General features: G+C 38.5%; 1 protein-coding gene across 2 annotated transcripts; it reads left to right on the forward strand.

Moving 5' to 3' along the window:
* Positions 1-126: 126 nt before the first annotated feature.
* Positions 127-27,874, forward strand: LOC117337299 (nipped-B-like protein B). Of its 2 annotated transcripts, XM_033898204.1 has the most exons (6): positions 127-336; positions 3,326-4,687; positions 7,880-7,933; positions 16,211-16,504; positions 24,983-25,184; positions 27,673-27,874. In XM_033898204.1, the coding sequence occupies exons 1-6, from the start codon at positions 217-219 to the stop codon at positions 27,720-27,722; spliced, it is 2,082 nt and encodes a 693-aa protein (XP_033754095.1). In that variant the 5' UTR covers positions 127-216; the 3' UTR covers positions 27,723-27,874. The 2 variants fall into 2 exon arrangements, with proteins under 2 accessions (XP_033754095.1, XP_033754096.1); XM_033898205.1 differs by lacking the exon at positions 7,880-7,933.
* Positions 27,875-27,923: the final 49 nt, after the last annotated feature.

Below are 27,923 nucleotides of genomic sequence, written 5' to 3' on the forward strand. Positions count from 1 at the left end.
TCATTGTTATTATATATCACGTGACCTCAGCTTGATGACGGTTGCACGTATCCTTTGGTGTATAGCCATGGTCAAACTTACCAGACGTACCCGTATATAAACTAGGTATCGGCGTTCCTGTACAGCGTACCTGCACGCGCGTGTGAGGCGTTCAGGTGAGTCTATCTCAGTCCCCGGACAAGTCTCTCAGACACGGTAGAGGAGACACGTGCGTTAATGGGAACCTATCTGTGCAGTATTGCTTGCCTTCTGATCCAAAGAACTGTTGTGGAGGCCTTACTTTACGAGTCAACAAACCTCTCCAACAACATGCCTGGCAAGAGACGGTCTAAGAAGGTACAAGTAAACCTAACATTACGTCTGTAGTTTAATCTGTCGTCATTTCAAACAAGTGATCACAGCCTTCACGAGGACGTAAATTTTGTTTGCAATGTAATTCGCTTCTAAAAAGGGACTTCCAAGGAGTTCTCTATTTCCAGATGTATATAAAGTAGCTGTAGATATACAATGTCCTTTACATACAGGTGTATATGTAACAAGTGTCCCATATAAACAGGTTATATAACGCGTGTCCCTTATATACAGGTTATACATAACGGGTGTCTCTTATATACAGGTTATATATAACGGGTGTCTCTTATATACAGGTTATATATAACGGATGTCCCTTATATACAGGTTATACATAACGGGTGTCCATTATATACAGGTTATATATAACGGGTGTCCCTTATATACAGGTTATATATAACGGGTGTCTCTTATATACAGGTTATATATAACGGATGTCCCTTATATACAGGTTATACATAACGGGTGTCCATTATATACAGGTTATACATAACGGGTGTCCCTTATATACAGGTTATATATAACGGGTGTCTCTTATATACAGGTTATATATAACGGATGTCCCTTATATACAGGTTATACATAACGGGTGTCCATTATATACAGGTTATATATAACGGGTGTCCCTTATATACAGGTTATATATAACGAGTGTCCCTTATATACAGGTTATATATAATGTGTGTCCCTTGTATACAGATTATTTATAACGTGTGTCCATTATATACAGGTTATATATAACGGGTGCCCTTATATACAGCTGTATATATAACGGGTGTACCTTATATACAGGTTATATATAAAGGGTGTCACTTACATACAGGTTATATATAACGGGTATCCCTTATATACAGGTTATATATAACGTGTGTCCATTATATAAGGTTATATATAAAGGGTTTCACTTATATACAGGTTATATATGACGGGTGCCCTTATATACAGCTGTATATATAACGGGTGTCCCTTATATACAGGTTATATATAACGTGTGTCCATTATATACAGGTTATATATAACGGGTGTCCCTTATATACAGGTTATATATAACGGATGTCCCTTATATACAGATTATATATAAAGGGTTTCACTTATATACAGGTTATATATAACGGGTGTCCCTTATATACAGCTGTATATATAACGGATGTCCCTTATATACAGATTATATATAAAGGGTGTCCCTTATATACAGGTGTATATGTAACGCGTGTCCCTTATATACAGGTTATATATAACGTGTGTCCCTTATATACGGGTTATATATAACGGGTGTCCCTTATATACAGGTTATATATAACGGGTGTCCATTATATACAGGTTATATATAACGGGCGTCCATTATATCCAGGTGTCACTTATATACAAGATATATATATAACGGGTGTCCCTTGTATGTAGGTTATATATAACGGGTGCCCCTTATATACAGGTTATATATAACGGGTGTCTCTTATATAACAGATATATATAACGAGTGTCCCTTATATACAAGATATATATAACGAGTGTCCCTTATATACAAGATATATATAACGGGTGTCCCTTATATACAGGTTATATATAACGGGTGTCCCTTATATACAGGTTATATATAACGGGTGTCCCTTATATACAGGTTATATATAACGTGTGTCCATTATATACAGGTTATATATAACGGGCGTCCCTTATATCCAGGTGTTGATATAACGGATGTCCCTTATATACAGGTTATATATAACGAGTGCCCCTTATATACAGGTTACATTACTGATGTCTTTATATACATGTGTATATATAACGGGTGTCCCTTATATACAGGTTATATATAACGAGTGTCCCTTATATACAAGATATATATATAACGGGTGTCCCTTGTATGTAGGTTATATATAACGGGTGCCCCTTATATACAGGTTATATATAACGGGTGTCTCTTATATAGAAGATATATATAACGAGTGTCCCTTATATACAAGATATATATAACGAGTGTCCCTTATATACAAGATATATATAACGGGTGTCCCTTATATACAGGTTATATATAACGGGTGTCCCTTATATACAGGTTATATATAACGGGTGTCCCTTATATACAGGTTATATATAACGTGTGTCCATTATATACAGGTTATATATAACGGGCGTCCATTATATCCAGGTGTTGATATAACGGATGTCCCTTATATACAGGTTATATATAACGAGTGCCCCTTATATACAGGTTACATTACTGATGTCTTTATATACATGTGTATATATAACGGGTGTCCCTTATATACAGGTGTGTATATATAACGGGTGTCCCTTATATACAGGTTACATATAACGGATGTCCCTTATAAACAGGTTATATATAATGGGTGTCCCTTATATACAGGTTACATATAACGGGTGTCCCTTATATTCAGGTTATATATAACGAGTGTCCCTTATATACGGGTTATATAACGGATGTCCCTTATATACAGGTTATATATAACGGATGTCCCTTATATAGAAGATATATATAACGAGTGTCCCTTATATACAAGATCTATATAACGAGTGTCCCTTATATACAAGATGTATATAACGGGTGTCCCTTATATACAGGTTATATATAATGGGTGTCCCTTATATACAGGTTATATATAACGGGTGTCCCTTATATACATGTACAGGTTAAATATAACGAGTGTCCCTTATATACGGGTTATATAACGGATGTCCCTTATATACAGGTTATATATAACGGATGTCCCTTATATACAGGCTATATATAACGGGTGTCCCTTATATACAGGTTATATATAACGAGTGTCCCTTATATACAGGTTATATATAACGGGTGTCCCTGGTACATACACACAGGTATCGATGGCACTTTTATACTACATAATCTTGGTAGTTATTATCTGGTGTTTATTTGAAGTATTCCGCTGACAATGATAGTGAACAATAAGTTAGACAATAGAATACATGTATTTATCTTTACTCATTATTACAGAAGGAAGTTGATGAGGATGAGAATTGCAGTCAGGACGATGGTATGGCTTTATCAAGGAGGTCGCTAAGTAAACGACAGAGAAAAATTGTTTCCTACAGTGAAGACAGTCCAAAGACAACAAAGGCACCAAAAGTAACAAAGAAGAATATCCTCAAAGATTCCAATGATAACGAAATACCTCAGGAACATTCAAAGTTATCGAAGAAATCAAAACTAAAATCAGAAAAGACAAAACTAACAGACATCAAAGTAGTACCGATTAAAACAGAAGCAAAAGAGACGAAAGTAAGGAAGACTAAAGGTACAATTGGAAGAGGAAAAAAGAAATACAATCAAATTGGTGATGAAAAGAAACTACTTGGCGGTGCATGTGATGGAGTCTGTAATGGCGCAGCTGCAAACAGCATCGACAAGTCTGCAAAAGATGTACAGTCTGAGGATGTATCAGTGACATGCGGTCAAGGTCAGGACTCAATCTCACAGTCCCAGGATGTATCAGTGACATGCGGTCAAGGTCAGGACTCAATCTCACAGTCCCATGATGCATCAGTGACATGCGGTCAAGGGCAGGACTCAATCTCACAGTCCCAGGATGCTACGTTTACTGTGGGGTCACCGTCTGCACAGGATGATCCCGATCTACATTTCGAGGACAAACATCCCTCATGTGCCACATCGGAAGCTACACTGGACACTAACACCACTGAACCAAAGGAAGATACAGCAAAAACATACGTCAAACAGAGGGAGACACAGAACACAAGTTTCTCAGGGGAGGCCAAACAGAGGGACACACAGAACACAAGTTTCTCAGAGGAGGCCAAACAGAGGGACACACAAAACACAAGTGTCTCACAGGAGGACAAACCGAGGGAGACACAGAACACAAGTTTCTCAGAGGAGGACAAACCGAGGGACACACAGAACACAAGTTTCTCAGAGGAGGCCAAACAGAGGGAGACACAGAACACAAGTTTCTCAGAGGAGGCCAAACAGAGGGACACACAGAACACAAGTTTCTCAGAGGAGGACAAACAGAGGGACACACAGAACACAAGTTTCTCAGAGGAGGACAAACAGAGGGAGACACAGAACACAAGTTTCTCAGAGGAGGACAAACCGAGGGACACACAGAACACTAGTGTCTTACAGGAGGACAAACAGAATGCGAAAGTTATACAAGAAAACACGGATAACAAAGTTACACAAGCAAAAACTCTGTCACGACGTGACTCACTAACCAAGAACAGGGTGTTAATGGATAATGTTGATACCATGGCCGAGAAAGTTGCTCAGAAACTTGCATCTCAACAAAATGAGCATCTTCGACCTATTCTTGACAGAATGGACGACATCATGAAGGTAAGAATGTCCTCCAACCTATTTCCTCGCTACTTGCACCTGTACAAACTTCATCAACAAAGTGTATCTTTGTGGTTCCGTTATTAAAATAGTCGGCAGTACATAGGATGACACTGTATTCCGAGATGTTCTGTATGTTCATGCAATTAGTGTTTCATATATATTGATATTTCAATTTACCACATCGATGGCATGTTGGTACATTTGTCTATGTTCCACTGGTCATCGTGAGAGTATATCGGACTAAAATGCTGTTAAAAGTTTTGATGTTGAAAGTACAAGGTAAAACATTTAATTAATCTACAACATAATGTACTTCTACTACATATACTAGAGCAACAAAACACAACAACAACACTGGAACAGTTACAGTTGCCGCCATTAACAGTACTTCACCTCCGGCCACAGCTAACGTGTGTGGTCCTACACCTCTAGCGGCGGTGGTGGTAACAGTGGGCACGCATGTCTCGTGACAAATTAAAGCAATTCATGTGCCCCTAAGAGACCACCCCTTCACGATTTTGTAGGTTTGCTGTATTGCTCTCCTTCATCCGTCTCTTAACTTCATTGGATAACCAAGCCGTCTCACGTACACATCATTTATTCTTCCGGCGTTTCAATACTTTTATGACCTCAAACAAGTCGTATCTTCCCTTTCAGACCTTTTTGAGTTAGCTAATATTGTATCGGGTATCCGTCTTAGTCCATAATTGTGTAAACAACTATAGTTTGTTGGAGGTAGTCTTTGCCCACGATTGTGTAAACGAGTATAGTTTGTTGGAGGTAGTCTTTGTCCACGATTGTGTAAACGAGTATAGTTTGTTGGAGGTAGTCTTTGTCCATGATTGTGTAAACGAGTATAGTTTGTTGGAGGTAGTCTTTGTCCATGATTGTGTTAACGAGTATAGTTTGTTGGAGGTAGTCTTTGTCCACGATTGTGTAAACGAGTATAGTTTGTTGGAGGTAGTCTTAATCCATGATTGTGTAAACGAGTATAGTTTGTTGGAGGTAGTCTTTGTCCACGATTGTGTAAACGAGTATAGTTTGTTGGAGGTAGTCTTTGTCCACGATTGTGTAAACGAGTATAGTTTGTTGGAGGTAGTCTTTGTCCACGATTGTGTAAACGAGTATAGTTTGTTGGAGGTAGTCTATGTCCATAATTGTGTAAACGAGTATAGTGTGTTGGAGGTAGTCTTTGTCCACGATTGTGTAAACGAGTATAGTTTGTTGGAGGTAGTCTTTGTCCACGATTGTGTAAACGAGTATAGTTTGTTGGAGGTAGTCTTTGTCCACGATTGTGTAAACGAGTATAGTTTGTTGGAGGTAGTCTTTGTCCATGATTGTGTAAACGAGTATAGTGTGTTGGAGGTAGTCTTTGTCCACGATTGTGTAAACGAGTATAGTTTGTTGGAGGTAGTCTTTGTCCACGATTGTGTAAACGAGTATAGTTTGTTGGAGGTAGTCTTTGTCCATAATTGTGTAAACGAGTATAGTTTGTTGGAGGTAGTCTTAATCCATGATTGTGTAAACGAGTATAGTTTGTTGGAGGTAGTCTATGTCCATGATTGTGTAAACGAGTATAGTTTGTTGGAGGTAGTCTTTGTCCACGATTGTGTAAACGAGTATAGTTTGTTGGAGGTAGTCTATGTCTAAGATTGTGTAAACGAGTATAGTTTGTTGGAGGTAGTCTTTGTCCACGATTGTGTAAACGAGTATAGTTTGTTGGAGGTAGTCTTTGTCCACGATTGTATAAACGAGTATAGTTTGTTGGAGGTAGTCTTTGTCCACGATTGTGTAAACGAGTATAGTTTGTTGGAGGTAGTCTTTGTCCACGATTGTGTAAACGAGTATAGTTTGTTGGAGGTAGTCTTTGTCCACGATTGTGTAAACGAGTATAGTTTGTTGGAGGTAGTCTTTGTCCATGATTGTGTAAACGAGTATAGTTTGTTGGGAGGTAGTCTATGTCCAAGATTGTGTAAACGAGTATAGTTTGTTGGAGGTAGTCTATGTCCACGATTGTGTAAACGAGTATAGTTTGTTGGAGGTAGTCTTAATCCACGATTATGTAAACGAGTATAGTTTGTTGGAGGTAGTCTTTGTCCACGATTATGTAAATGAGTATAGTTTGTTGGAGGAAGTCTATGTCCACGATTGTGTAAACGAGTATAGTTTGTTGAAGGTAGTCTTTGTCCACGATTGTGTAAACGAGTATAGTTTGTTGGAGGTAATCTTTGTCCACGATTGTGTAAACGAGTATAGTTTGTTGGAGGTAGTCTATGTCCATAATTGTGTAAACGAGTATAGTTTGTTGGAGGTAGTCTTTGTCCACGATTGTGTAAACGAGTATAGTTTGTTGGAGGTAGTCTTTGTCCACGATTGTGTAAACGAGTATAGTTTGTTGGAGGTAGTCTTTGTCCACCATTGCGTAAACGAGTATAGTTTGTTGGAGGTAGTCTTTGTCCATGATTGTGTAAATGAGTATAGTTTGTTGGAGGTAGTCTTTGTCCACGATTGTGTAAACGAGTATAGTTTGTTGGAGGTAGTCTTAATCAATGATTGTGTAAACGAGTATAGTTTGTTGGAGGTAGTCTTTGTCCACGATTGTGTAAACGAGTATAGTTTGTTGGAGGTAGTCTTTGTCCACGATTGTGTAAACGAGTATAGTTTGTTGGAGGTAGTCTTTGTCCATGATTGTGTAAACGAGTAGAGTGTGTTGGAGGTAGTCTTTGTCCACGATGGTGTAAACGAGTATAGTTTGTTGGAGGTAGTCTTTGTCCACGATTGTGTAAACGAGTATACATGTAGTTTGTTGGAGGTAGTCTTTGTCCACGATTGTGTAAACGAGTATAGTTTGTTGGAGGTAGTCTTTGTCCACGATTGTGTAAACGAGTATAGTTTGTTGGAGGTAGTCTTTGTCCACGATTGTGTAAACGAGTATAGTTTGTTGGAGGTAGTCTTTGTCCACGATTGTGTAAACGAGTATAGTTTGTTGGAGGTAGTCTTAATCCACGATTGTGTAAACGAGTATAGTTTAGATAGTAGATGCATTTCGATTGATCCTTTTTACCCATGATCAAGAAAGGGTAAGAGAGTAACTAGACATGGTTTATGATGAAATGTGAAATGAATTATAATTCATCATCCATTGGTATGATATAGTTGCGTTTATAAATACATCCATATATATCACAGGTGATGGCCGAACTACGAAACAAGGAACCGAGACAAATGGACGGTCATGTAGAGGTAGGTGTTGGGATTGGTATGGAGGGAGACAACGGTGGGAGGGTTAGTGTACAGAGAGACAATGGTGGGAGGGTTGTGTACAGAGAGACAATGGTGGGAGGGTTGGTGTAAAGAGAGACAATGGTGGGAGGATTGGTGTACAGAGAGACAATAGTGGGAGGGTTGGTGTACAGAGAGACAATGGTGGGAGGGATTGGTGTACAGGGAGACAATGGTGGGAGGATTGTGTACAGGGAGACAATGGTGGGAGGATTGTGTACAGAGAGACAATGGTGGGAGGATTGTGTACAGGGAGACAATGGTGGGAGGATTGTGTACAGAGAGACAATGGTGGGAGGATTGTGTACAGGGAGACAATGGTGAGAGGATTGTGTACAGGGAGACAATGGTGGGAGGATTGTGTACAGGGAGACAATGGTGGGAGGATTGTGTACAGGGAGACAATGGTGGGAGGATTGGTGTACAGGAGAGACAATGGTGGGAGGATTGTGTACAGAGAGACAATGGTGGGAGGATTGTGTACAGAGAGACAATGGTGGGAGGATTGTGTACAGAGAGACAATGGTGGGAGGATTGTGTACAGGGAGACAATGGTGGGAGGATTGTGTACAGAGAGACAATGGTGGGAGGATTGTGTACAGGGAGACAATGGTGGGAGGATTGGTGTACAGAGAGACAATGGTGGGAGGATTGTGTACAGAGAGACAATGGTGGGAGGGATTGTGTACAGAGAGACAATGGTGGGAGGATTGTGTACAGGAGACAATGGTGGGAGGATTGTGTACAGGGAGACAATGGTGAGAGGATTGTGTACAGGGAGACAATGGTGGGAGGATTGTGTACAGGGAGACAATGGTGGGAGGATTGGTGTACAGGGAGACAATGGTGGGAGGATTGTGTACAGAGAGACAATGGTGGGAGGATTGTGTACAGGGACACAATGGTGGGAGGGTTGGTGTACAGAGAGACAATGGTGGGAGGATTGTGTACAGAGAAACAATGGTGGGAGGGTTGATGTACAGAGAGACAATGGTGGAAGGATTGTGTACAGAGAGACAATGGTGGGAGTATTGTGTACAGAGAGACAATGGTGGGAGGATTGTGTACAGAGAGACAATAGTAGGAGGATTGTGTACAGAGAGACAATGGCGGGAGGATTGTGTACAGAGAGACAATGGTGGGAGGATTGTGTACAGAGAGACAATGGTGGGAGGATTGGTGTACAGGGAGACAATGGTCGGAGTATTGTGTACAGGGAGACAATGGTGGGAGGATTGTGTACAGAGAGACAATGGTGAGAGGATTGTGTACAGGGAGAAAATGGTGGGAGGATTGTGTACAGGGAGACAATGGTCGGAGTATTGTGTACAGGGAGACAATGGTGGGAGGATTGTGTACAGAGAGACAATGGTGAGAGGATTGTGTACAGAGAGACAATGGTGGGAGGATTGTGTACAGGAAGACAATGGTGAGAGGATTGTGTACAGGGAGACAATGGTGAAAGGATTGTGTACAGAGAGACATTGGTTGGAGGGTTGTGTACAGGGAGACAATGGTGGGAGGATTGTGTACAGGGAGACAATGGTGGGAGGATTGTGTACAGGGAGACAATGGTGGGAGGGTTGGTGTACAGAGAGACAATGGTGGGAGGATTGGTGTACATGGAGACAATGGTGAGAGGATTGTGTACAGGGAGACAATGGTGGGAGGATTGTGTACAGGGAGACAATGGTGGGAGGATTGTGTACAGGGAGACAATGGTGGGAGGATTGTGTACAGAGAGACAATGGTGGGAGGATTGTGTACAGGGAGACAATGGTGGGAGGGTTGGTGTACAGAGAGACAATGGTGGGAGGATTGGTGTACAGGGACACAATGGTGAGAGGATTGGTGTACAGGGAGACAATGGTGGGAGGATTGTGTACAGGGACACAATGGTGGGAGGGTTGGTGTACAGAGAGACAATGGTGGGAGGATTGTGTACAGAGAGACAATGGTGGGAGGATTGATGTACAGGGAGACAATGGTGGAAGGATTGTGTACAGAGAGACAATGGTGGGAGTATTGTGTACAGAGAGACAATGGTGGGAGGATTGTGTACAGAGAGACAATAGTTGGAGGATTGTGTACAGAGAGACAATGGCGGGAGGATTGTGTACAGGGAGACAATGGTGGGAGGATTGTGTACAGAGAGACAATGGTGGGAGGATTGGTGTACAGGGAGACAATGGTGGGAGGATTGTGTACAGGGAGACAATAGTCGGGAGTATTGTGTACAGGGAGACAATGGTGGGAGGATTGTGTACAGAGAGACAATGGTGGGAGGATTGTGTACAGAGAGACAATGGTGGGAGGATTGTGTACAGGAAGACAATGGTGAGAGGATTGTGTACAGGAAGACAATGGTGAAAGGATTGTGTACAGAGAGACATTGGTTGGAGGGTTGTGTACAGGGAGACAATGGTGGGAGGATTGTGTACAGGGAGACAATGATGGGAGGATTGTGTACAGGGAGACAATGGTGGGTGGGTTGTGTACAGGGAGACAATGGTGGGAGGATTGGTGTACAGGGAGACAATGGTGGGAGGATTGTGTACAGGGAGACAATAGTGGGAGGATTGTGTACAGAGAGACAATGGTGGGAGGATTGTGTACAGGGAGACAATGGTGAGAGGATTGGTGTACAGAAAGACAATGGTGGGAGGATTGTGTACAGGGAGACAATGGTGAGAGGATTGTGTACAGGGAGACAATGGTGGGAGGATTGTGTACAGGGAGACAATGGTGGGAGGGTTGATGTACAGGGAGACAATGGTGGGAGGATTGGTGTACAGGGAGACAATGGTGGGAGGATTGTGTACAGGGAGACAATGGTGGGAGGATTGTGTACAGGGAGACAATGGTGGGAGGATTGGGTACAGGGAGACAATGGTGGGAGGATTGTGTACAGGGAGACAATGGTGGGAGGATTGGTGTACAGAGAGACAATGGTGGGAGGATTGTGTACAGAGAGACAATGGTGGGAGGATTGGTGTACAGGGAGACAATGGTGGGAGGATTGTGTACAGGGAGACAATGGTCGGAGTATTGTGTACAGGGAGACAATGGTGGGAGGATTGTGTACAGAGAGACAATGGTGAGAGGATTGTGTACAGAGAGACAATGGTGGGAGGATTGTGTACAGGACGACAATGGTGAGAGGATTGTGTACAGGAAGACAATGGTGAAAGGATTGTGTACAGAGAGACATTGGTTGGAGGGTTTGTGTACAGGGAGACAATGGTGGGAGGATTGTGTACAGGGAGACAATGGTGGGAGGGTTGTGTACAGGGAGACAATGGTGGGAGGATTGTGTACAGGGAGACAATGGTGGGAGGATTGTGTACAGGGAGACAATAGTGGGAGGATTGTGTACAGAGAGACAATGGTGGGAGGATTGTGTACAGGGAGACAATGGTGGGAGGATTGGTGTACAGGAAGACAATGGTGGGAGGATTGTGTACAGGGAGACAATGGTGGGAGGATTGGTGTACAGGGAGACAATGGTGGGAGGATTGTGTACAGGGAGACAATGGTGGGAGGATTGTGTACAGGGAGACAATGGTGGGAGGATTGTGTACAGGGAGACAATGGTGGGAGGATTGTGTACAGGGAGACAATGGTGGAGGATTGTGTACAGGGAGACAATGGTGGGAGGATTGGTGTACAGGGAGACAATGGTGGGAGGATTGTGTACAGAGAGACAATGGTGGGAGGATTGTGTACAGGGAGACAATGGTGGGAGGGATTGGTGTACAGGAGACAATGGTGGGAGGATTGTGTACAGAGAGACAATGGTGGGAGGGTTTGTGTACAGGGAGACAATGGTGGGAGGATTGTGTACAGAGAGACAATGGTGGGAGGATTGTGTACAGAGAGACAATGGTGGGAGGATTGTGTACAGAGAGACAATGGTGGGAGGATTGTGTACAGAGAGACAATGGTGGGAGGATTGTGTACAGGGAGACAATGGTGGGAGGATTGTGTACAGAGAGACAATGGTGGGAGGATTGTGTACAGGGAGACAATGGTGGGAGGATTGTGTACAGGGAGACAATGGTGGGAGGATTGTGTACAGGGAGACAATGGTGGAGAGGATTGTGTACAGAGAGACAATGGTGGGAGGATTGTGTACAGGGAGACAATGGTGGGAGGATTGTGTACAGGGAGACAATGGTGGGAGGATTGTGTACAGAGAGACAATGGTGGGAGGGTTGTGTACAGGGAGACAATGGTGGGAGGATTGTGTACAGGGAGACAATGGTGGGAGGATTGTGTACAGGGAGACAATGGTGGGAGGATTGTGTACAGGGAGACAATGGTGGGAGGATTGGTGTACAGGGAGACAATGGTGGGAGGATTGTGTACAGGGAGACAATGGTGGGAGGATTGTGTACAGAGAGACAATGGTGGGAGGATTGTGTACAGGGAGACAATGGTGGAGGATTGTGTACAGAGAGACAATGGTGGGAGGATTGTGTACAGGGAGACAATGGTGGAGGATTGTGTACAGGGAGACAATGGTGGGAGGATTGTGTACAGGGAGACAATGGTGGGAGGATTGTGTACAGGGAGACAATGGTGGGAGGATTGGTGTACAGGGAGACAATGGTGGGAGGATTGTGTACAGGGAGACAATGGTGGGAGGATTGGTGTACAGGGAGACAATGGTGGGAGGATTGGTGTACAGGGAGACAATGGTGGGAGGATTGTGTACAGGGAGACAATGGTGGGAGGATTGGTGTACAGAGAGACAATGGTGGGAGGATTGTGTACAGAGAGACAATGGTGGGAGGATTGTGTACAGAGAGACAATGGTGGAGGATTGTGTACAGGGAGACAATGGTGGGAGGATTGTGTACAGAGAGACAATGGTGGGAGGATTGTGTACAGGGAGACAATGGTGGGAGGATTGTGTACAGAGAGACAATGGTGGGAGGATTGGTGTACAGGGAGACAATGGTGGGAGGATTGTGTACAGGGAGACAATGGTGGGAGGATTGGTGTACAGGGAGACAATGGTGGGAGGATTGTGTACAGGGAGACAATGGTGGGAGGATTGTGTACAGAGAGACAATGGTGGGAGGATTGTGTACAGAGAAGACAATAGTGGGAGGATTGTGTACAGAGAGACAATGGTTGGAGGATTGTGTACAGGGAGACAATGGTGGGAGGGATTGGTGTACAGGGAGACAATGGTGGGAGGATTGTGTACAGGGAGACAATGGTGGGAGGGATTGTGTACAGGGAGACAATGGTGGGAGGATTGGTGTACAGGGAGACAATGGTGGGAGGATTGTGTACAGGGAGACAATGGTGGGAGGATTGTGTACAGAGAGACAATGGTGGAGGATTGTGTACAGGGAGACAATGGTGGGAGGGATTGTGTACAGAGAGACAATGGTGGGAGGATTGTGTACAGAGAGACAATGGTGGGAGGATTGTGTACAGAGAGACAATGGTGGGAGGATTGTGTACAGAGAGACAATGGTGGGAGGATTGTGTACAGAGAGACAATGGTGGGAGGATTGTGTACAGGAAGACAATGGTGGGAGGATTGTGTACAGAGAGACAATGGTGGGAGGATTGTGTACAGAGAGACAATGGTGGGAGGATTGGTGTACAGGGAGACAATGGTGGGAGGATTGTGTACAGAGAGACAATGGTGGGAGGATTGTGTACAGAGAGACAATGGTGGGAGGATTGTGTACAGAGAGACAATGGTGGGAGGATTGTGTACAGGGAGACAATGGTGGGAGGATTGGTGTACAGGGAGACAATGGTGGGAGGATTGGTGTACAGAGAGACAATGGTGGGAGGATTGTGTACAGGGACACAATGGTGGGAGGATTGGTGTACAGAGAGACAATGGTGGGAGGATTGTGTACAGAGAGACAATGGTGGGAGGGTTGATGTACAGAGAGACAATGGTGGGAAGGATTGTGTACAGAGAGACAATGGTGGGAGTATTGTGTACAGAGAGACAATGGTGGGAGGATTGTGTACAGAGAGACAATGGTGGGAGGATTGTTGTACAGGAGGACAATGGTGGGAGGATTGGTGTACAGGAGACAATGGTGGGAGGATTGTGTACAGGGAGACAATGGTGGGAGGATTGGTGTACAAGGAGACAATGGTGGGGAGGATTGTGTACAGGGAGACAATGGTGGAGGATTGTGTACAGGAGACAATGGTGGAGAGGATTGTGTACAGGGAGACAATGTGTGGAGGATTGTGTACAGGGAGACAATGGTGGAGGGTTGTGTACAGGGAGACAATGGTGGGAGGATTGTGTACAGGGAGACAATGGTGGGAGGATTGGTGTACAGAGAGACAATGGTGGGAGGATTGGTGTACAGAGAGACAATGGTGGGAGGATTGGTGTACAGGGAGACAATGGTGGGAGGATTGTGTACAGGGAGACAATGGTGGAGGATTGTGTACAGGGAGACAATGGTGGGAGGATTGTGTACAGGGAGACAATGGTGGGAGGATTGGTGTACAGGGAGACAATGGTGGGAGGGTTGGGGTACAGAGAGACAATGGTGGGAGGATTGGTGTACAGGAAGACAATGGTGGTGGGTGTACAGAGAGACAATGGTGGGAGGATTGTGTACAGAGAGACAATGGTGGGAGGATTGGTGTACAGGGAGACAATGGTGGGAGGATTGGTGTACAGGGAGACAGTGGTGGGAGGATTGGTGTACAGGGAGACAATGGTGGGAGGATTGGTGTACAGGGAGACAATGGTGAGAGGATTGGTGTACAGAGAGACAATGGTGGGAGGTTTGTGTACAGGGAGACAATGGTGGGAGGATTGGTGTACAGGGAGACAATGGTGAGAGGATTGGTGTACAGTGAGACAATGGTGGGAGGATTGGTGTACAGGGAGACAATGGTGAGAGGATTGGTGTACAGAGAGACAATGGTGGGGGGTGTACAGGGAGACAATGGTGGGAGTATTGTGAACAGGGAGACAATGATGGGAGGGTTGGTGTACAGGGAGACAATGGTGAGAGGATTGGTGTACAGTGAGACAATGGTGGGAGGATTGTTGTACAGGGAGACAATGGTGAGAGGATTGGTGTACAGGGAGACAATGGTGGGAGGACTGTGTACAGGGAGACAATGGTGGGAGGATTGGTGTACAGGGAGACAATGGTGGGAGGATTGTGTACAGGGAGACAATGGTGGGAGGATTGGTGTACAGAGAGACAATGGTGGGAGGATTGTGTACAGGGAGACAATGGTGGGAGGATTGGTGTACAGGGAGACAATGGTGGGAGGATTGTGTACAGGGAGACAATGGTGGAGGATTGGTGTACAGGGAGACAATGGTGGGAGGATTGTGTACAGGGAGACAATGGTGGGAGGATTGTTGTACAGGGAGACAATGGTGGGAGGATTGGTGTACAGGGAGACAATGGTGGGTGGACTGTGTACAGGGAGACAATGGTGGGAGGATTGGGGTACAGAGAGACAATGGTGGGAGGATTGGTGTACAGGGAGACAATGGTGGAGGATTGGTGTACAGAGAGACAATGGTGGGAGGATTGTGTACAGGGAGACAATGGTGGGAGGATTGGTGTACAGGGAGACAATGGTGGGAGGATTGTGTACAGGGAGACAATGGTGGGAGGATTGGTGTACAGGGAGACAATGGTGGGAGGGTTTGTGTACAGGGAGACAATGGTGGGAGGATTGTGTACAGGGAGACAATGGTGGGAGGGTTGGTGTACAGGGAGACAATGGTGGGAGGATTGGTGTACAGGGAGACAATGGTGGGAGGATTGGTGTACAGGGAGACAATGGTGGGAGGATTGGTGTACAGGGAGACAATGGTGGGAGGATTGGTGTACAGGGAGACAATGGTGGGAGGATTGGTGTACAGGGAGACAATGGTGGGAGGATTGTGTACAGGGAGACAATGGTGGGAGGATTGTGTACAGGGAGACAATGGTGGGAGGATTGTGTACAGGGAGACAATGGTGGGAGGATTGTGTACAGGGAGACAATGGTGGGAGGTTTGGTGTACAGGGAGACAATGGTGGGAGGATTGATGTACAGGGAGACAATGGAGGGAGGGCTGGTGAACAGGGAGACAATGCTGGGAGGATTGATGTACAGGGAGACAATGGTGGGAGGATTTGTTTACAGGTGACAATAGTTTGAGGACTTTACAGGGAGTCAGAGGTGGTAGGTCTCGTGTTACTGAAATGATATAATCTTTTTCATAAGGCTATCAGGCCTGACAGATCACGTGTAGAGGGGGAATCAACAGATGTCTCACTCCCATCCACAGAGTGTTTCGATTCTGCCGTCCAAACTATGTTTGTGCCCCATGTAGATGTCCATGTCCAAACCACAGAGAAATACCAGATGGATACATCTCAGAGTGAACTCATCAGTGCTCAGAATGAACGAGACATTCTGTGGGAGAAGTGTCAGAGTCAGACGAAGGTGATCCGAGACCTACAGAATGACCTTTACAAGACACGAAATGAATTCAATAAAGACAAGCTCACATACCAGGTATATTGTTATACCGGATACATTACTTGTGTAAAACCAAGGTTGTATAGTCACATTTAGATAGATGAATAGATGAGCAGGTTGATGTATATGTATATGTAGCCACATTTAGATAGACAGGATGAATAGATGTACATATAGACGTATAATAATATCATTATATATCTAGACAGTTAGACGTATAATAATATCATTATATACCTGGACAGTTACACGTATAATAATATCATTATATACCTGGACAGTTAGACTATAATATCATTATATACCTGGACAGTTAGACTATAATATCATTATATACCTGGACAGTTAGACTATAATATCATTATATACCTGGACAGTTAGACGTATAATAATATCATTATATACCTGGACAGACGTATAATAATATCATTATATACCTGGACAGACGTATAATAATATCATTATATACCTGGACAGTTAGACGTATAATAATATCATTATATACCTGGACAGTTAGACTATAATAATATCATTATATACCTGGACAGTTAGACTATAATAATATCATTATATACCAGGACAGTTAGACTATAATAATATCATTATATACCTGGACAGTTAGACGTATATTAATATCATTATATACCTGGACAGTTAGACTATAATAATATCATCATATACCTGGACAGTTAGACTATAATAATATCATTATATACCTGGACAGTTAGACGTATAATAATATCATTATATACCTGGACAGTTACACGTATAATAATATCATTATATACCTGGACAGTTAGACGTATAATAATATCATTATATACCTGGACAGTTAGACTATAATAATATCATTATATACCTGGACAGTTAGACGTATAATAATATCATTATATACCAGGACAGTTAGACTATAATAATATCATTATATACCAGGACAGTTAGACTATAATAATATCATTATATACCTGGACAGTTAGACGTATAATAATATCATTATATACCAGGACAGTTAGACTATAATAATATCATTATATACCTGGACAGTTAGACGTATAATAATATCATTATATACCTGGACAGTTACACGTATAATAATATCATTATATACCTGGACAGTTAGACGTATACTAATATCATTATATACCTGGACAGTTAGACTATAATAATATCATTATATACCTGGACAGTTAGACTATAATAATATCATTATATACCTGGACAGTTAGACGTATAATAATATCATTATATACCTGGACAGTTAGACTATAATATCATTATATACCTGGACAGTTAGACTATAATAATATCATTACATACCTGGACAGACGTATAATAATATCATTATATACCTGGACAGTTAGACGTATAATAATATTATTATATACCTGGACAGTTACACGTATAATAATATCATTATATACCTGGACAGTTACACGTATAATAATATCATTATATATCTGGACAGTTAGACGTATAATAATATCATTATATATCTAGACAGTTAGACGTATAATAATATCATTATATACCTGGACAGTTAGACTATAATAATATCATTATATACCTGGACAGTTAGACTATAATAATATAATTATATACCAGGACAGTTAGACTATAATAATATCATTATATACCAGGACAATTAGACGTATATTAATATCATTATATACCTGGACAGTTAGACTATAATAATATCATCATATACCTGGACAGTTAGACTATAATAATATCATTATATACCTGGACAGTTAGACGTATAATAATATCATTATATACCTGGACAGTTAGACGTATAATAATATCATTATATACCTGGACAGTTAGACGTATAATAATATCATTATATACCTGGACAGTTAGACGTATAATAATATCATTATATACCTGGACAGTTAGACTATAATAATATCATTATATACCTGGACAGTTAGATGTATAATAATATCATTATATACCTGGACAGTTAGACTATAATAATATCATTATATACCTGGACAGTTAGACGTATAATAATATCATTATATACCTGGACAGTTAGACGTATAATAATATCATTATATACCTGGACAGTTAGACGTATAATAATATCATTATATACCTGGACAGTTACACGTATAATAATATCATTATATACCTGGACAGTTAGACGTATACTAATATCATTATATACCTGGACAGTTAGACTATAATAATATCATTATATACCTGGACAGTTAGACTATAATAATATTATTATATACCTGGACAGTTACACGTATAATAATATCATTATATACCTGGACAGTTAGACGTATAATAATATTATTATATACCTGGACAGTTACACGTATAATAATATCATTATATACCTGGACAGTTACACGTATAATAATATCATTATATACCTCGACAGTTAGACGTATAATAATATCATTATATACCTGGACAGTTACACGTATAATAATATCATTATATACCTGGACAGTTACACGTATAATAATATCATTATATACCTGGACAGTTACACGTATAATAATATCATTATATACCTGGACAGTTAGACTATGATAATATCATTATATACCTGGACAGTTAGACGTATAATAATATCATTATATACCTGGACAGTTAGACTATAATATCATTATATACCTGGACAGTTAGACGTATAATAATATCATTGTATACCTGGACAGTTAGACTATAATAATATCATTATATACCTGGACAGTTACACGTATAATAATATCATTATATATCTGGACAGTTAGACTATAATAATATCATTATATACCTGGACAGTTAGACTATAATAATATCATTATATACCTGGACAGTTAGACGTATAATAATATCATTATATACCTGGACAGTTAGACTATAATAATATCATTATATACCTGGACAGTTAGACGTATAATAATATCATTATATACCTGGACAGTTAGACTATAATAATATCATTATATACCTGGACAGTTAGACGTATAATAATATCATTGTATACCTGGACAGTTACACGTATAATAATATCATTATATACCTGGACAGTTAGACTATGATAATATCATTATATACCTGGACAGTTAGACGTATAATAATATCATTATATACCTGGACAGTTAGACGTATAATAATATCATTATATACCTGGACAGTTAGATGTATAATAATATCATTATATACCTGGACAGTTAGACGTATAATATCATAATATACCTGGACAGTTAGACGTATAATAATATCATTATATACCTGGACAGTTAGACTACAATAATATCATTATATACCAGGACAGTTAGACTATAATAATATCATTATATACCTGGACAGTTAGACGTATAATAATATCATTATATACCTGGACAGTTAGACTATAATAATATCATCATATACCTGGACAGTTAGACTATAATATCATTATATACCTGGACAGTTAGACGTATAATAATATCATTATATATCTGGACAGTTAGACGTATAATATCATTATATACCTGGACAGGTAGACGTATAATAATATCATTATATACCTGGACAGTTACACGTATAATAATATCATTATATACCTGGACAGTTAGATTACAATAATATCATTATATATCTAGACAGTTAGACGTATAATAATATTATTATATACCTGGACAGTTAGACGTATAATAATATCATTATATACCTGGACAGTTAGACTTATAATAATATCATTATATACCTGGACAGTTAGACTATAATAATATCATTATATACCTGGACAGTTAGACTATAATAATATCATTATATATCTGGACAGTTAGACTATAATATCATTATATACCTGGACAGACGTATAATAATATCATTATATACCTGGACAGTTAGACGTATAATAATATCATTATATACCTGGACAGTTAGACGTATAATAATATCATTATATACCTGGACAGTTACACGTATAATAATATCATTATATACCTGGACAGTTAGACGTATAATAATATCATTATACACCTGGACAGACGTATAATAATATCATTATATACCTGGACAGTTAGACTATAATAATATCATTATATATCTGGACAGTTAGACTATAATATCATTATATACCTGGACAGACGTATAATAATATCATTATATACCTGGACAGTTAGACGTATAATAATATCATTATATACCTGGACAGTTAGACGTATAATAATATCATTATATACCTGGACAGTTACACGTATAATAATATCATTATATACCTGGACAGTTAGACGTATAATAATATCATTATACACCTGGACAGTTAGACTATAATAATATCATTATATACCTGGACAGTTAGACTATAATAATATCATTATATACCTGGACAGTTAGACTATAATAATATCATTATATACCTGGACAGTTAGACTATAATAATATCATTATATATCTGGACAGTTAGACGTATAATAATATCATTATATACCTGGACAGTTAGACGTATAATAATATCATTGTATACCTGGACAGTTAGACTATAATATCATTATATACCTGGACAGGTAGACGTATAATAACATCATTATATACCTGGACAGTTAGACTATAATATCATTATATACCTGGACAGTTAGACGTATAATAATATCATTATATACCTGGACAGTTAGACGTATAATAATATCATTGTATACCTGGACAGTTAGACTATAATATCATTATATACCTGGACAGTTAGACTATAATAATATCATTATATACCTGGACAGACGTATAATAATATCATTATATACCTGGACAGACGTATAATAATATCATTATATACCTGGACAGTTAGACGTATAATAATATCATTATATACCTGGACAGTTAGACGTATAATAATATCATTATATACCTGGACAGTTAGACTATAATAATATCATTATATACCTGGACATTTAGACGTATAATAATATCATTATATACCTGGACAGTTAGACGTATAATAATATTATTATATACCTGGACAGTTAGACGTATAATAATATCTTTATATACCTGGACAGTTAGACGTATAATAATATCATTATATACCTGGACAGTTAGACTTATAATAATATCATTATATATCTGGACAGTTAGACTATAATAATATCATTATATACCTGGACAGTTAGACATATAATAATATTATTATATACCTGGACAGTTAGACGTATAATAATATTATTATATACCTGGACAGTTAGACTATAATAATATCATTATATACCTGGACAGTTAGACGTATAATAATATCATTATATACCTGGACAGTTAGACGTATAATAATATCATTGTATACCTGGACAGTTAGACTATAATATCATTATATACCTGGACAGTTAGACTATAATAATATCATTATATACCTGGACAGTTAGACGTATAATAATATTATTATATACCTGGACAGTTAGACTATAATAATATCATTATATACCTGGACAGTTAGACGTATAATAATATCATTATATACCTGGACAGTTAGACGTATAATAATATCATTGTATACCTGGACAGTTAGACTATAATATCATTATATACCTGGACAGTTAGACTATAATAATATCATTATATACCTGGACAGACGTATAATAATATCATTATATACCTGGACAGACGTATAATAATATCATTATATACCTGGACAGTTAGACGTATAATAATATCATTATATACCTGGACAGTTAGACGTATAATAATATCATTATATACCTGGACAGTTAGACTATAATAATATCATTATATACCTGGACATTTAGACGTATAATAATATCATTATATACCTGGACAGTTAGACGTATAATAATATCTTTATATACCTGGACAGTTAGACGTATACAGTAATAATATGATTATATACCTGGACAGTTAGACTATAATAATATCATTATATACCTGGACAGTTAGACGTATAATAATATCATTATATACCTGGACAGTTAGACGTATAATAATATCATTATATACCTGGACAGTTAGACTATAATAATATCATTATATACCTGGACAGTTAGACTATAATAATATCATTATATACCTGGACAGTTACACGTATAATAATATCATTATATACCTGGACAGTTAGACGTATAATAATATCATCATATACCTGGACAGTTAGACTATAATATCATTATATACCTGGACAGTTAGACGTATAATAATATCATTATATACCTGGACAGTTAGACTATAATAATATCATTATATACCTGGACAGTTAGACTATAATATCATTATATACCTGGACAGTTAGACGTATAATAATATCATTATATACCTGGACAGTTAGACTATAATAATATCATTATATACCTGGACAGTTAGACTATAATATCATTATATACCTGGACAGTTAGACGTATAATAATATCATTGTATACCTGGACAGTTAGACTATAATATCATTATATACCTGGACAGTTAGACTATAATAATATCATTATATACCTGGACAGACGTATAATAATATCATTACATACCTGGACAGACGTATAATAATATCATTATATATCTGGACAGTTACACGTATAATAATATCATTATATACCTGGACAGTTAGACTATAATAATATCATTATATACCTGGACAGTTAGACGTATAATAATATCATTGTATACCTGGACAGTTAGACTATAATATCATTATATACCTGGACAGTTAGACTATAATAATATCATTATATACCTGGACAGACGTATAATAATATCATTACATACCTGGACAGACGTATAATAATATCATTATATACCTGGACAGTTAGATGTATAATAATATTATTATATACCTGGACAGTTAGACGTATAATAATATCATTATATACCTGGACAGTTAGACTATAATAATATCATTATATATCTGGACAGTTAGACGTATAATAATATCATTATATATCTGGACAGTTAGACGTATACTAATATCATTATATACCTGGACAGTTAGACTATAATAATATCATTATATACCTGGACAGTTAGACGTATAATAATATCATTATATACCTGGACATTTAGACGTATAATAATATCATTATATACCTGGACAGTTAGACGTATAATAATATCATTGTATACCTGGACATTTAGACGTATAATAATATCATTATATACCTGGACAGTTAGACGTATAATAATATCATTGTATACCTGGACAGTTAGACGTATAATAATATCATTATATACCTGGACAGTTAGACTATAATAATATCATTATATACCTGGACAGTTAGACTATAATAATATCATTATATATCTGGACAGTTAGACGTATAATAATATCATTATATACCTGGACAGTTAGACGTATAATAATATCATTATATACCTGGACAGTTAGACTACAATAATATCATTATATACCAGGACAGTTAGACTATAATAATATCATTATATACCTGGACAGTTAGACGTATAATAATATCATTATATACCTGGACAGTTAGACGTATAATAATATCATCATATACCTGGACAGTTAGACTATAATAATATCATTATATACCTGGACATTTAGACGTATAATAATATCATTATATATCTGGACAGTTAGACGTATAATAATATCATTATATACCTGGACAGTTAGACTATAATAATATCATTATATACCTGGACAGTTAGACGTATAATAATATCTTTATATACCTGGACAGTTAGACGTATACAGTAATAATATGATTATATACCTGGACAGTTAGACGTATAATAATATCATTATATACCTGGACAGTTAGACGTATAATAATATCATTATATACCTGGACAGTTACACGTATAATAATATCATTATATACCTGGACAGTTAGACGTATAATAATATCATTATATACCTGGACAGTTAGACGTATACAGTAATAATATCATTATATACCTGGACAGTTAGACGTATAATAATATCATTATATACCTGGACAGTTAGACGTATAATAATATCATTATATACCTGGACAGTTAGACTATAATAATATGATTATATACCTGGACAGTTAGATGTATAATAATATCATTATATACCTGGACAGTTAGACGTATAATAATATCATTATATACCTGGACAGTTAGATGTATAATAATATTATTACATACCTGGACAGACGTATAATAATATCATTATATACCTGGACAGACGTATAATAATATCATTATATACCTGGACAGTTAGACGTATAATAATATCATTATATACCTGGACAGTTAGACGTATAATAATATCATTATATACCAGGACATTTAGACGTATAATAATATCATTATATACCTGGACAGACGTATAATAATATCATTATATACCAGGACATTTAGACGTATAATAATATCATTATATACCTGGACAGTTAGACGTATATATTTGCAGGTATATGGACATGTTGCCGGTTTTGTGGTTTTACAGAATATCATAAAACATCAAACCTTCTAGTAAACTTACTTTTAAATCACACAGTCTCAGAGAAGTGATGTATATACATATGATATCAGTCATGTTTATGATTCAAGCATATTTATCAAAACTGTTGTACCACATCAACATAATTAGCTATTTTAATGAATTTAAAGGTTGCCCTGGTGTCTGTTCTGACTACGCCCTCAGATGCTTCACAATACAGTAGAATTGTGACCAGACTTTCACGAGAAGACCTGAACCTTGATGAACTCTGTAAACTGGTGTTGGAAACAAGAACATGTCATCCCAGAGATCCTTTACTTCCAACATGCCCCCAGCAAGAGATTGATGACACCCCTCTCACCAAGCATCAGGGTACACTACCAAACTAGTCACCATTAACTGGCAATGAAAACCCTATGAACACAAACCATTAAAAAGCCATGACTGCAAACCATTAATTTGGCATGAATATGTGAAATATTAAGGGTATGTTTAATGGGAAGATTAATGGCTAACCAGTGAAGTTAAGTGGTGTTGATAGCCATCAAATGTTTATATTAATGGCCATTATCAAAGAATGGAGGAGCCCATTAAAAATATTACGACCATTAAAGGGAGGGATATGCAAATAATGGCTTTTTAATGGTATCATAAAAGCTCATAAAATTGGTTTAATTGGCATTGATACCAACATATCCAGTTTAATGCCCATCAATTTATATGATTAATGGGTAATTGCAATGGGTAACAAGAGGCCCATGGGCCTTAACGGTCACCTGAGATTTGAAATATTTCAGTTAATTTACCCTTTTTGGCCCCGTCCATCAACCCCTAGGGGTCAGTCAGGGCCAACTTATGCATATTATCAAACTTTCATCCCATGCTGAAAATGTTAACCACTTTAGAATGAATTCCAATAGAAATCAAACAAATCAGTCAAAAATGTGATTTCCCTATAAAAACTATAGTAAAATTTACCCCCTTCCCAGGGGTAAATGTGTGACCCCAGGGTTATGAAATTCATAATTTCAGTAAAGCACCTTACGACCCTTCCATCTATGAACAGTATTTGATTCTACCTTATTTCGGTCTGAAAAGAAGATTTTTGAAATTTCAGTCAATTTGACCCTTTTCAGTCCCGTCCATCAGCCCCTCGAGGTCACTCAGGGCCAACATGTGCATACCCTCAAACTGCCATCCCAAGCTGATTATGTTAACCAAATTTGAATGATTTCCAATAGAAATCAAACAAGTTATAGTAAAAAATGTGATTTTTCTTATACTAAAGTTTACCCCCTCCCCAGGGGCAAACTTGAGACCCCAGGGTCATGAAATTCAAAAATTTAGTAAAGCACCTTAAAGAGGCTTGACCGCAGAGAGATCAGAAAAATTGGCTAATAGAAAAAGATTTTTTACACAAGACACATTGTTGGAATTGTTGAGTTTTTCATTTTATTTTCCTTATAAAACGCTGAAAAGTGATATTAAAACCTCATTTTTTAAATATTATTTATTTAATCGCAACCTGCAATAAGTCCCCGCTGTAAAGTGGAGTCTAATTTGATTGACACATCAAAGAAACAAGCACGTGCACAGTGCCGCACAGTGATAACTTCAAAGGCAGCGGCGATTTACAAAGAAGATTTGCCGTTATATTCCATACATTTCCCTCTCAGGTTGAGTTTTAAAACGTCTTTTAAATACATATTCTGTAATTGTTTTCAAGAAATAAAGTCGGAAAGCCTCTAATTTTGTCACATAGAAACGTGTACTGAAGTTTATTTAGTGATCGGAGATGTGCCGTTTACCGTTCCATCTGCGGTTAAGCCTCTTTAAGACCCTTCCAACTATAAAGAGTATTTGATTCCACCTTATTTTCGTCTTCAGAAGAAGAAGATTTTTGAAATTTCAGTCAATTTGACCCTTTTTAGCCTCGCCCATCAGCCCCTGGGGGTGATCAGTCAGGGCAAACATGTGTATACCATCAAACTGCCATCACAAGCTGATAATGTTAACCAAGTTAGAATGAGTTCCAATAGAAATCAAACAAATTATAGTAAAAAATGTGATTTCCCTATATAAACTATAGTAAAATTTACCCCCTCCCCAGGGGCAAACTTGAGACCCCAGGGTCATGAAATTCAAAATTTCAGTAAAGCACCTTAATACCCTTCCAACTATAAAGAGTATTTGATTCCACCTTATTTCCCCAGGGGCAAACATGAGACCCCTGGGTCATGAAATTCAAAATTTCAGTAAAGCATCTTAAGACCCTTCCATCTATGAAGAGTGTTTGATTCCACCATATCCGAGAGTAGAGAAGAAGCTTTTTGAAGTTTTAGTCAATTTGACCCTTTTTGGCCCCATCCCTCAGGCCCCTGGGGGTGGTGACCATATAATTTACAATTTTGGTTGACTTTTAGCCATAGAAGCTTCCCGCCAAATTTCATTGAATTTGGTTTAGGGGTTTTAGAGAAGAAGTCGAAAATGTAAATTGTTTACGGACGCACTACGACGGACAGAAGGGGATGAGAATAGGTCACTTGAGACATGTGAGTCATGTTTGTATGGAATTATTACCATATCGCTGTTACAAACTTTATCAAACTGACAATAGCATATACGAGTATACAATTATGGCTCTCAATTTTATGAAAGAGATGCTATGATAATGTAAATTTGTATACTTAGTACAGTCTTGGAAAGCCACTGCCATCTTTTAAAGATAAATATTACACGATTGTACATCATATATAGCTATAGGAACAAGTAAAACAAAATTATGTGATTTTACGATATAGAAATGTTGCTATAAATCATCCATTGTTGCCTCATTATGATGTGTTCAAACCTGTTACAGAGCCTGCTAAACTAGCCGAAGTGAAACTAGAGCCTCAAAGTCCTCGTTAGAATTGATGTGGAAATCGTACGAGCCAGACTGGTCTGTCAGAGACAAAAACAGAAAACCATGAAGCTACAGAGCACCAACCCCAGCACTTCTTCCCCAGCCATGTTAATTAAATAGTCATTGGAGTTTTTGTAATAAAAATATCGAAAAGTTATCTTCAACGCATTATTTTTTTCAAGTATAAAGTGTGGCAGGTTTTAATT

This window comes from Pecten maximus, chromosome 11 (assembly GCF_902652985.1).
Source record: "Pecten maximus chromosome 11, xPecMax1.1, whole genome shotgun sequence".
Lineage (NCBI taxonomy): Eukaryota > Metazoa > Mollusca > Bivalvia > Pectinida > Pectinidae > Pecten > Pecten maximus.